The 13,305-nt window shown below is 38.2% G+C and overlaps 1 protein-coding gene across 3 annotated transcripts in view; it reads left to right on the top strand.

Annotated features, from left to right (window-relative positions):
- The window catches only part of ENPP2 (ectonucleotide pyrophosphatase/phosphodiesterase 2), a 189,612-nt gene that overhangs the window by 60,715 nt on the left and 115,592 nt on the right, over positions 1-13,305 (top strand). For all 3 annotated transcript variants that reach the window (XM_036739570.1, XM_036739576.1, XM_036739567.1), the window contains exon 3: positions 4,180-4,335. In XM_036739570.1, the coding sequence (XP_036595465.1) occupies positions 4,180-4,335 (156 nt within the window). The remainder of the gene's footprint in view (positions 1-4,179; positions 4,336-13,305) is intronic.

Consider the following 13,305-nt stretch of genomic DNA (forward strand, 5'->3'; position numbering starts at 1 on the left):
AGATGGTCTGAATAAGGTTAATTTAAATTTTGATCTGGGTATACAGTCTATGGGAGCAACTTGACCATCCTAATGGATAGAAAGCTGCCTTGGATGCTAGGAAGACTTGGGTTTGGGTCCTACCGTTGAGGCATTCTGGATGTATGACACTGGGCAGGTCAATTAACTTCTTAGTGGCAACCCTCTAAGAGTATAGATTGCAGAGAAAAGAATGAAATGAATTGAAGAAATTTCCTTGCCTAGGAGTCCCCTGTATCAGTGAAATCAAAGGACTATTCCTTGTCCCATAAATTATCTTTAGTAAAACAAACAAGAACAATGGTAATAGAGATTACTTTAGAATTCTTTAAAAAAAAACGAAACAACAAAACAACAGATCAGACCAGACTTCTTTGGTATAAGGCAGAGAGGTTAAGCCATGAGGCCCCTTTTGTGGCTACAGTACTTCCAAATGCTGCCTGAATCAGACTAAAATGTAATTAGAAAATATTTAGCAAGATAAGTAAAAGCACAATAGAACATAGATAACGTTAATATGTGATTTTCTGAGTCAATATGTGCCTGTAGGGATTTTTATGTGTGTATAGTGGCTTGGTTTATATTTGAATTTGATTCCATAGGTATAGGGTACTCTCAATGCAGAAATTCCCGTTACTAATGCTGATTGGTGATCAGTTTGCAACTTAGGGTCCAAGAGAGTTGCCTGGGGCACTGAAAGTTTAAGGTACAAGCACTGTGTGTGTCTGAGGACTCTAACTTAGGCCTTTCTATTTTGGAAGTCAGTTCTTTATGTAGTATGCCATGCTGCCTTTCATTTTAGGAATACAACTCTGTTTAGCTATTTCAGAGAGTATCTTCCACATAACTACCTTTCCTTTCAATAGACTGAGAACAAAAATAAGTCTTTCTAATTTTATCTAGTCATAGCTTTTTTAAACGGTTAAATTATGACTCCATGAAAAGTATGGAGTGTTACAGAAACTGGAAAAATTGTTGTTCCTACTGTTTTCAAAACCCTGTGTGGGAGTGAGGATTCGCAGTATTTATTTTCAAAAATGCTAGAAATCAATTTCCTCTTGACTGTAACAAAACCTGTCACTTAAAAAATACACGAGATCATTACAATGTGAATGTCTATTTAATGTAGAGACTTTGGGGAGGTCCTCATGAACAATTCCATTTCTCTATCACTCGTTTCTGACCCGTTTCCTTAACATCATCTTTCGCCATATCACGAGGAGGTGATATTGGGGTTAAATGATAGAACCGAAATGATTCCATCAAATAGAAATTATGAGATACCATGAAATTCCTAAGCACTCATTACTTATTTATAGAATTCAAAGTCTATATGAGTCAAAAACAGGATTGTATTTGAAGGTTAGAAGATCCAGGATGAAGATAGTTTCCCCAATTGCCTATAAAGGTAGGGGACTGGATAAAAATTGTGCTGGGTCCAGTTTGAGAGTAGTAGCACCAGGCTAGTAGGAGGACAGTCAAGGGATTGTTGAAGATGCCCTGACTCATTCGTGTAGGTGAGTGTTGGGACAAGAACTGGTCATTCAGAAGTGGGAAAGGTTGTGGCTGGAGCTCCTTTCTGCTATCACTTCTTTGATACTTGAATGGGTAGCAGCTCAGACTCCTTAAGCCTGGTAGATGTAGCATGAAGACAGTAGGAAGACTGGGAAGAAGGCTGCCAAGATGCTGGGCCATAGTGTTCATCTCTCTCTTTTCCTATGCTTCACCTTGGTCAGTTGAATGGTAGCCAGTTACAGGGAAGTTTCATAGTAGCTTCACATAGCAAGAGATCGTACCTTTGACCCTTGCCAAGCCTGATCCTAATTTAACGATGTTGTTCATTTTTTGTGAGTTGTTGAAATTTAGAATTTTTTTTGCAGTAAAGTTGCACTGGTCATACGAATTGGGGCAGAGGAAAATAGTTGAGGAAATAGTGAGCAATCATTTGAATTTAAAGTTGTTCTGAAGATTATAGTAAAGGAACACAGTCAAAAGAGAATGATTGTATTTTGGGACATGGTTAATGTAGGAATTTGTTTTGCTTGATTATATATATTTGTTACGAAGATTTCTTTTCAAGGGTAGGGGAGAAGAATTGGGAAAGAGAAAATAAATACTCGTTAATTAAAAAAATTAAAAAGAAAGAAAGAATAGAATAATGGCAATGAATATTATTTTAGAATTTTTATTTTGAATGGACTAAGATCTGTTGTGATTTCTTTGACATTGGGAACTCCCAGTGAGGAAATTCCCTTTATCTTTTCTGACATGCCACTGTTCTGCAATTCACAGTCTGAGAAAGTTGTGTGGGGCAAGGTTTGGTTAGGTGATATCAGGAACAAAAGAAAACAAAAAAGGTACAGATGTACTAATAAAGCTAAGCCTCCATTAGATTAGTGTGAACAGTGGATCCACTGAAGTGAATTTGTACTATTCAAAGTTAGAATTGTGTAAAATATGGTCATTGGTTCCAGCTCAATGGAAATATGCAGTAAAATTTGAATAATGTGATAACTTCAGAGGATTCATTATTTGCACTGCTCAGCAACTATCTGTAGAATGGTATAAGAAATGGAAAGGGAGAGAAATGTAAGAAAAGAAGACAAATAAGCTTCAACTATTTTAGTTAGAGGAGTCTAGATTCTGTGTGATTAATTATTGAGTATGTATATATATGCATATTATATATATATATATATATATGTATTTGTATCAAAGTGTTTTTATGTATCTTGGTTCACTAGCCTGTGTAATAGGCAGAATTCATTGAAGAAATATAAGAATGATGCTATATATACATATTCTATCAGAAGCAGATTATTGTTGGTTTTCTCTGAGGAAAAAAAAGGTGGTTCTTTAAAAAAAATGGTGTTAAACTTCATCTTTTCCTTTGTTCCATTGAGTTGTATTTATTTTCAATTCATTATTTTCTTCTTTTTCATGGTTTGTTACAATTAAGTATGCTCTGTCAATAAATGGCTTAAAGTATGAAGAATTGTAGGTCAACTATATCTCAACACTGGAGACCTGACATTTTTCTGCTGAAACAGTTGAGTTTGTGAGCATTTTAGCAATTCATAGAAAATCAGGTTCAAGTCTTTTTGCATCTTATCATCCACTGAATCTCTTCATTTAATCTAATAGAATGGGCTGTGGTTATTAGTAAGAGCCAGAGTGGGTGCCTTCAGGCCCAGGAGCTTCAGGGTATGTAGATAAACTGTTTGATAGAACATAGAAATATCTCCTAGCCCAAACATGAACAACTTTTTTTTTCTACTTGGAAAATTGAGTTTTCTACAACTTTTTTTTTTTCTACTTGGAAAATTGAGTTTTCTGATCCACAAAAATGTCAATTGTCACATTCGTGATTTCTTAACTTGGTGTTTTGTCTAGCTATATATGTAGGTCTTCACTGAAATTTTTTCTGCCAGTGGCAGTCAATTAAAAAAGCATGATTTATATTCTTTATCTAGCAACTTTGAGACTTGTTCTTTGCAAAATTGAATCTCTAATAGTTTAGTCTTTAGCCACAGCATGTCATGATGAAAGGTCTTTGACTGTGACTTTGGTTCCTGCTTCTGCTCTAGATATAGACATAGAATATTTGACATATTAGATCTAGAAGGAACCTCAGGGGGCTTCTAGTCCAACCCTCTCAGTCCAGATGTTTCCTGTTTTCTCTATTCCAACTCTGCCCTCCCTCCCCGCTTCCTGCTCCCCCCCCCATTAAAAACCTGCCAATGAAATCACAAGTCCTTAATTGGCTCAAACTAGTATTCCTCATTTTGGTTTGGTTTGTATATATTAGTGTATGTTTGTTTTGCTCTATTTCATATATGAAGATGGTATTATTTACTACTGTGTGTGTGTACCTTTAGCTATTAATTAGTGGTAAGGAAAAGGTGCCAATGGCTTATATTCATTGTCTCTTCTGGTTCCTATTTTAACAAGACGTACTCACTTAAGATTGCTTGCCTGAGATTCTGGGTTTTCTCTATGACAACAGAAAGTAATAAAATAAATTGGTCTATGTGGGCATTGTAATAGTCATGTCAATATCATGAACATGGGGCTTTAAGCAGCTACAGGTTTGTTATGAATTAGCACTTGCTGGTCAGTGGTGATATGCTACCAACCACCCTTGTCTTTTATTCTACACAGTCCTTTCAGATGCTCCCAGGACCAATACTTCTAATTCCTGCAAAGGCAGATGCTTTGAGCTCCAAGAGCGTGAGGATATGGACTGCCAGTGTGACAACTTGTGCAAGAGTTATGGTAGCTGCTGCCATGATTTTGATGAACACTGTTTAAAGACAGGTATAGTAGCCATTGTTTTCTCTTTCTGGTACTGACTCTTATCAATAATGAATGAGTTAAAACTTGCTGCTGCCTTCCCTTCCACCCTTCTCTTTTGGCCTGATTAAACTGGGAGCCTGGGTGATTCCATGTATTATTGTCCTTTGAATGATGCTCTGATGGTAATTATTATCTTTGTGTTTTAATTTAGCTAAAAAAAACCTTTAGCCTGATCAATAGTTTGTTCATATCATATTGTGCAAATGTTGCTGCCTTGGCTAGGTTTTGAGGCCATTGGTGACCTGCCTTTTAGATTCAATCTCCTTTAATGCCTTTGCTTAAAAAGAGGAAAACCAGTCTCTGGTTGCCGGCATGTTTATTTCTTCATCTCCAATCTTAGCATACAGCCAACCTACATTATTTAAGTTATGTTTTGTTTTTCTTGTCTCTCTAGCTTGCCTTTGTTCCATTATTTCCACTTAAATGTAAGATTGTTCAGGGCAGGCACCTTTTTGCTTCAGTCTTTGTATCCTCGGCACCTAGTACAGAGTTTGGCACAGAGTAGGTACTTAATTATCCCAGCTCATTATATACACAGCAATGACATGTTTATCCTATTGACATTGAGTCTGAATGGAGTACACAGTTATCGCAGAATGCTGCTATTCATGAGCAGCCTACTCTGTGCTATCACTGGATATATTTGATTGGATGGGTTGTTTCTCTAGGACAGAAGGCAAGGAAGACTTTGGTATTCTTCAGTCCTATCATGTTCCAGATTATCATTCCAAAGCATTCCTCTGTAAAAAAAAAAAACAAAAAAACAAAAGAAAACAAAAAACAAAAACAAAAACAAAAGCAAAAAACAACATCAAAATGAAACCAAAACCAAAACCAAAACTAAAATCTCATCTTTTTTCTTAGAGAAAAAAAAATTCTCACTTCTGGGAGCTAAGATGGTGGAATAAGCAGTAAATCACTGTAACCCTCCCATATTCACCTCCAAACAACTATCAAATAGCAGAACCAGCAAAAAGATAGGGTGAAACAATCTTTGAGCCCAGAAACTTGGCAGATCTGCAAGAAAAGTCAGTCTCAATCAGGTAAAAGGGGAGCACAGTCCAGGACAGGAAGTGTCCCAGCAAGCCAGCAGCAAGTACCACCTTAGTAAACCAGCAAGAGATCTTAAGTCCCAGAGCAGGCAAACGCCAATACCAGAATCCCCCACATGCCTCAGTATAGCCAGGGGAATGGGCAGACTCTAGCTCCAAGAACTGCCATGTGCTTCAGCATAACCCTGGGCAAACAGGCAACCTTCAGTGGCCAGACCCCCATGTGCTTCAGTATAGTCATGGGAAAATTCAGAAACACCCCACTAGCCTCAGCACATGCCAAACACCAGCACTAGGATCCTTGCTCAGTGCCAGGGAAGGTGCTAGACCCTTATAGACTCCAGAAGCACCAGCCACCCCCTGCCCCAACCTTTCAGCACAGCACCAGACGTGAGGCTACCTGTTGGGCCTCAGAGCAATATCAGTGCAGCACCAAGCGAACAGCTAGGGCCTGAAGCCCCTGCCACAGGAAGTCCAAGACAGTGCCCCTTCCACCCTGGGAGCAAAGCTCAAATTTAAAAGAAAGGAAGAAGACCAAAAAAGATGAGCAAAAACAACGAAAAAGAATCTGACCATAGAAAGATATTATGGTGACAAGGGAGATCAAGACATAAACTCTGAAGAGGACCACAATATCAAAATACCAATGGGCAAAACCCCAAAGATAAATGGGGAGTGGTCTCAAGCTCAGAAAGAACTCATGGAAGAGCTCAAAAAGGAGCTTGAAAAGAGGTAGAAGAAAAATTGGGAAAAGAAATGAAAGTGATGAAAGAGAATTATGAAAAAAGAGTCAACAGCTTGGAAAAAGAAAACAACTGCTTAAAAAGTAGAATTGGCCAAAGGGAAAAGGAGATACAAAAATCCACTAAGGAAAACAACTCTTTAAAAAGTACAATTGGCCAAATAGAAAAGGAAGTGCAAAAATTAACTAAAAAAACCAACTTCTTAAAAGTTAAAATTGGGAAAGTGGAAGCTAATGACTCCATGAGACATCAAGAATCAAACAAACAAATTAAGAAGACTGAAAAATAGAAGAAAATGTAAAATATCTAATTGGAAAAATGGCTGACCTGGAAAATAGATCCAGGAGAGGCAATGTCACAATCATTGGCCTTCCCGAAAGCCATAATCAAAGTTATATACACAGCATATATACAGCATAATCAAAAGGAGGACCTGGACAGCATCTTTCAAGAAATTATCAAGGAAAGCTGCTTTGATGTCCTAGAACCAGAGGGCAAAATAGACAGTGAACGAATCTACTGCTCGCCTCAGGAAAGAGTTCCCAAAATACAAACTCCAAGGAACATTATAGCCAAATTACAGAACTATCAGATCAAGGAAAAAAATACTACAAATAGCCAGGAAACAATTCAAATATGAGGGAGTCACAATCACACAGGACTTAGCAGCTGCAATATTAAAGGATCTGAGGTCATGAAGTGTGATATTCCAAAAGGTAAAGAAACTATGACTACAAGCAAGAGTCACCTACCTGGTAAAATTAAGCATAATACTTCAAGGGAAAAATGGTCATTCAATGAAATAAAAGTATTTCAATCTTTCATAAGAAGATCAGAATTGACAAAAGATCTGATCTCCAATACCAAGACCCAAGAGAAGCAAAAAGTGGTAAAAAGGGAAAAGAAAACATAAGGGATTCAATGGAGCTGAACAGTTTACATCCCTACATGGGAAGTTGATACTTGTAATTCTTAAAAATTGTACCATTACTAGTACAGCTGGAAGGAATATACACAGAGGGTACAGGCATACAGTGAATTTGAGGGAATGACATAAAAATAATTAAGAGATAAGAAAGAGGAGTACTTTGGATGCAGAAGGAAGGGAGAGGTAGAACAGAGTAAATTATTGCACACAAAGAGGCACAAAAAGCCTATTACAGTGAAGGGAAAAATGGGAGGGTGGGCGATGAGCATCACTTAAACCTTACTCTCATCAAAGATGATTCAAAGATAGAACAATATCCGCAATAAATTGAGTATAGAAATCTATCTTATCTGACAGGAAAGTAGGAGGGGAAGAGATTAAGTAAAGGCAGGGGAGACTGACAGAAAAGAGGGCAGACCTGGGGAGGCAGTAGACAAAAGCAAAACACTGTCAAGGAGGGAAAGGGTGAAAGTAGATAGAGGACAAACAGGACGAAAAATGGGATGAAGCAGAAATAGGGTTAAGTGACTTGCCCAGGGTCAGATTCTTTTAGTGTCTGAGGCCAGATTTGAACTCAGGAAGATGAGGGTTCTGTGCACTCTGGTGCCACCTTGCTACCCTATCCTATCTATCACAACTGTGAATGTGAATGGGATGAACTCTCCCTTAAAATGGAAGTGGTTAGCAGAGCAGATACAAAACCAGAACCCTACAACATGTTGTTTATAAGAAAGACAGTTGAAGCAGAGAGAGATGCACAGAGTAAAGGTAAGAGGCTGAAGCAGAATCTGTTATGCTTTAGCTGAAGTTAAAAAAGGCAGGGGTAGCAATCCTGATCTCAGACAAAGCAAAAGCAAAAAAAAGACCTAATTAAAAGAGATGAGGAAGGAAATTACATCTTGCTAACAGATGTCATAGACAATGAAATAGTATCAATAGTAAGCATATGTGGGTAGAGCATCTAAACTTTTAAAGGAGAAATTAAGTGAGTTATAGGTTTGTGACCAAACAAGATAGAGAGTAATACAAAATGTAAAATAGATCATTTTGATTATATTAAATTAAAAAGCATTTACACAAACAAAACCAATGCAACCAAGATTAGAAGGAAAGCAGGAAGCTGGGAAACAATCTTTACAGAATGTGTCTCTTATAAAGGTCTCATTTCTCAAATATATTGAAAACTGGGTCAAATTTATAGGATTATGAACCATTCCCCAATTGATAATTGGTCAAAGGATGTGAATAGGCAGTTTTCAGATGAAGAAATTAAAGCTATCTATAGTCATGAGAAGTGTTCTAAATAACCTTTGATTTGAGAAATGCAAATTAAAACAACTCTGAGGTTCCACCTCACATCTTTTGGTTATTGGCTATTATGACAAAAAAGGAAAATGATAAATGTTGGAAAGGATGTGGGAAAAGTGGGACACTAAAGTATTATTGATGGAGTTGTGAACTGATCCAACTATTCTGAAGAATAACTTGGGATTATGCTCAAAGGACAACCAAACTGTGTCTACTTTTTGATCCAGCAAAACCACTATTAGGTTTGTATCCCAAAGAAATCATAAAAAAGAGAGAAAGACCTACATGTCCAAAATATTTATATCAGCCCTTTTGTGGTGGCAAAATATTAGAAACTGAGGGAATGCTCATCAATTGGAGAATGGTTGAACAAGTTGTAACATATCAATGTAATGAAATACTATTATGCAATAAGAAACAATGAACAGGCAGATTTCAGAAAAACCTAGAAAGATTTGTATGAACTGATGCAAAGTGAAATGAGCAGAACCAAGAAAATATTGTACACAGTATTAGCAACATTGTATGATGAACTATGAGTGACTCAGCTCTTCTCAGTAATGCAATAGTCCAAGACAAGTACAAAGAGCTAGTGAAGGAAAATGCTATCTACATCCAGATAAAGAACGGATGGACTCTGAATGTTGATTGAAGCATATTTTTTCCACTTACTTTATTCTTTTTCGTGGTTTTTTTTCCTTTTGATCTGTTTCTTCTTTCACAGTGGAAATATGTTTACATGATAGCACATGTGTAACATATCAAATTGCCTACCATTTTTGGAAGAGGGGAAGGGAGGGAGAGAGAAAAAGTTGGAATTCAAAATCTTGTAAAAATTAATGCTAAAAATTTTCTTGACATGTAATTGAGGAAAAAATAAAATACTATTGATAAAAAAATAAAAAAAATTCTCATGTTTTGGAGCAGCACAAACAATATTTAGAAATCTCTGAATGACAGCCCTGAGAATGGAAAGGCAGCACTTTAGTGGATGGAGTCTCTCAGATTTTCACTGGCACAATTCCAACATGATGATTTATTTTGTGGTTCTCCCTGCTCCTGCCCCCATGTTTACTGTCCTATAATCAGAGGCTGGAGAGGGACTTTGCAGAGAGCATCTAGTCAATATTTCCTGCTTCTAGGCAACACTGTGTTCTAAGTATCCAAAAGAGATCGTTCTCTATCCTATTCTGAAAACCTCCAGAAAAGGAGATTCCACAAAGTCTCTTGATAACTGGAATGGGTTATGAGACTCTGGAATGAATTAGAAAGTTCTCTCGGATACTTACCTTCATATTATTCTAATTCCTTCTGGGCCTATTATCACCAGAAACTGAAGACCTGCTCACTATAACCATTCATGTTTTTTGGGCAACTATCATTGTCTCCCCTACCAACTCTGATTTCTTTTCTCTAACATAGAGCAATGTGATTCAGTAGTTTTCTTAGAATTTCCTTACAGGGCAGATTTCCCAAACCTGTTTATCATAATTATTGCTTTCCTTGGGGCCTTCTCCCAAGTTCCTTAGCTGTGGTACTACATAATGAATATGCTGAAAACTGAATGTAGCAATGTTGGATATCATTGGTATCTACCAACAGCCTATGACTCCTGGGAGTTGTAGTCTACTGTTCCTTTATATTGGGCAGGTAAATGGCACAATGGATAAAGTGCTGGGCCTGGAGTGAGAAGAACCAGAGTTCAAATCTGACTTCAGACACTTACTAGCTGTATGACCCTGGGCAAGTCACTTAACTCCATTAGCCTCAGTTTCCTTATCTGTAAAATGAACTGGAGAAGGAAATGACAAACCACTCCAGTATCTTTGCCAAGAAAACCCCAAATGGAGTCATGAAGAGTTGACTATGACTGAAGAACCACAACCACAACAATTCCTTTATATCTTTAGTCATCTGCTGACACTCATAGGCCATAACTTTTCTATTTTCCTGTCCACAGAAATTTCTTCCATGCTTGGTTATCCCTGATTCCATAGTTGTGGCTTCTGTCAATAAACATTTCTTAATCACCTACCATGTGCCAGGTACTCTGGTGATACAAAGAAAGGTAAAAGTCAGTCCCTGCCCTCAAAGTGTTCAGAATCTAATGTAAGAGATAAAAAGCATACAAATATATACAAACAAAGACATACAGATTAATAGGAGATAATTAACAGAGGGAAGGCACTGGAATTAAGAGGGTTTTTTGAAAGGCTTCCCATAGAAAGTGGGATTTTAACTGGAATTTGAAGAAAGCTGAGAGGCAGAGATGAGGAGGGAGAACATTCCAGGCATGGAAGATAGCTAGAGACAATGTCTGGAGCCGAGAGATTGGATGTCTTGTTCGAAAAACAGAAAGGAAGACATTTTCAATAGGTCAAAGAGTATAAGGCAGGGAGTAAAGTGTAAAAAGATTGAAAAAGTGGGAGGGGAGAGAGGTTATAAAAAGGCTTTGAATGTCAAACAGAACATTCTGCATTTGATCCTGGAGGTGATAGGGAACCACTGGATTTTATTGAATATGGGGGTGACATGGTAGGGCCAGTGATTTAGTAAAATCACTTTTGCAGTGGAATGGAAGATGGACTGAAGTGGGAATAGACTTGTGGCAGGCAGACCAACCAGAGGGCTATTGCCACATACAACAATATCACTTTTGAGTTGAAGATTATTTGCAAGTGGACGCCATTGTAGATCAGGGTCAATCTTTGCATTCCAGGCCCTGGAAGAAAGAATTCCATTCATTAGAGGTGGTTAGGAATAGAAAGGATGAAGGAAGGAAGTTATGGGTAGGAAGAACGCAGACTGGATCTTGCGCCAAATGGAGCTGTAAAAACATTGACCAAGTTTTCTTTATAGATAATGGAGAATTTCATGGTCACATGGAAGACAGAAGGAGGATGTAGCATTAGGAGGAGGGTACTACTGTCTGCAATCCTTGCTCATGCCTTATGTCCTGAATATGTCCTTTGCCAGTGGCCTAGGGCCATTCCTCTCATTGTATAATCTGAAATAGTTTGACAACTTCCCATCTATTTTTCTTTAGAAAAATTCTATTTGGAGAACACAAAATTGATAGATTGGAAGTTAAATCACACTCTAACATAACTTTCCCTAAGACAGAACATTAATCCTCATTTTTGTCTTCTTGAATACGACCTCTTGATAAAGTTGAACTTAGAAATACTCAATTAGCTATTCTCATATAACTTGGTAGCATATTTGTCATACCACTAGGAAGTATAGATCTGGAATTTTCATTGTAAATATAATAGAATTTCAATGAAATGAACAGGGATTTAGGGGCTTTCTTACACTTTTGCATTTCTAAGAATGTTGTTGTTTGTCCATTTTTGGAAAGGACCAATGTAAATTCTATTTAAATGAGGCAGAGTTGGACAAAGTCATCAGCCTCACTGTCTCTTCCTGAGTTCTGAAAGTCCAATGGCAGGACAAAAGTCAAGAAAACTGGAGATGACCCAGGTTGCAGTGGGTGACTGTGGCATCTTCAATGCCTGACCAAACTTTAAGTGCTCCATAGCATCTGCTTTAGCTATTTTCCTGGCCATTGGAACAAATTGTTCCCACCTACTCATTCAGTCAGGGGAAGTCTTTACATGTTTGGGGTAGACACCTCTCTAACTCACCGATAGGTTTGAAGGCTTGTTGGTAACCCTCAATCTGGTTTAGTCCATGTGCTGAGACAGTTTTACTGGGGTATGACCACTGTGCATGCTAGGGCTTCCAGGAACCACAGGCGAGAGTTGGGTGATGAGCAGCCCTGAAAAAGGGCTCAGCAAACCCTCACATCAGAGGTGCTAGTCCTCCCTGAGCATTCAGAATAGAAACTACTAGCATTTACATGATATTTTATAGAGATAGTTAAGTGGCACGGTAAAGAGAGTGCTAGGCCTGGAGTCAGAAGACCTGAGTTCAAATGCAGACTAAGACACTTACTAGTATTGTGACCCCAGACAAATCACTTAACTGCTGTCTGCCTCAGTTTCCAAGGTTCCTAATAGCACCTATTTCACATGGTTGTTGGAAGGAAAAAATGAGATAGTGTTTTTAAAGCACTTAGCATAGTAAGTAGGTTCTTAATAAATATTTCTTCCCTTTTCTCCCTTCTTCCCCTCCACTCTTCTTGTTTTTCTCCCTCCATTTTCCCCTCCCTCCTTCCTTCCTTCCCTTCGTCATTTCTTTTCCACCTTCCCTCCCTCCCTCCCCCCCTCCTGTTACAAAACACTTTCACATATGTCTCTCATTTGAAGCAGTATAGAACAATGGAAAGAACATTGGATTTGAAGTCAGATGGCCCGGTTTCAAATTTGAGCTCTTCTATTTGTTACAGTATGTTCCCCAGGGCATCCATTTAACCTTTCTGGCCTTCAGTTTCCCTATCTCTAAGACGAGGGGTTGGAGTAGATGACCTCTGTCTTCCCTCCTGGCTCTGAGTCTGTGATCTATCACTGTTTTACATATGAGGAAGCTAGGATTCAGGGAGGTTTATTGATTTATGCCAAATTATATCCGGTAGTGTCCTTCTCCCCTCTCTAGCCCCCCATCCACTCCCTCCCCCCAAAGTATGCATGACACACTTCTCAATTTAATCTGAATTACTGACATTCTCTCCATCACTTTCTTAAGTGTAGACAGTCAACAAAACAATAAATTATACTCTGACTTATAGCATTTGCTGATTTCTGAGGTGTCAGGGCTCACACTGAAAATTTAACAAGCGGCTCTCACCCAAGCTGGCTCCAGCACAGCCCTGATGATACTTTTTAAGTGGTGTAACCTTGACTCAAGCCTCTGTCTTCTGATTCCTAAGTCTTGTGCTTTTTCTGTGATACCAAACCTAATCAAAGCATTTCAGAGGCTGGATCGTCTAATGTGTACC

This window comes from Trichosurus vulpecula, chromosome 1 (genome assembly GCF_011100635.1).
Source record: "Trichosurus vulpecula isolate mTriVul1 chromosome 1, mTriVul1.pri, whole genome shotgun sequence".
NCBI classification, from domain to species: Eukaryota; Metazoa; Chordata; class Mammalia; order Diprotodontia; family Phalangeridae; genus Trichosurus; species Trichosurus vulpecula.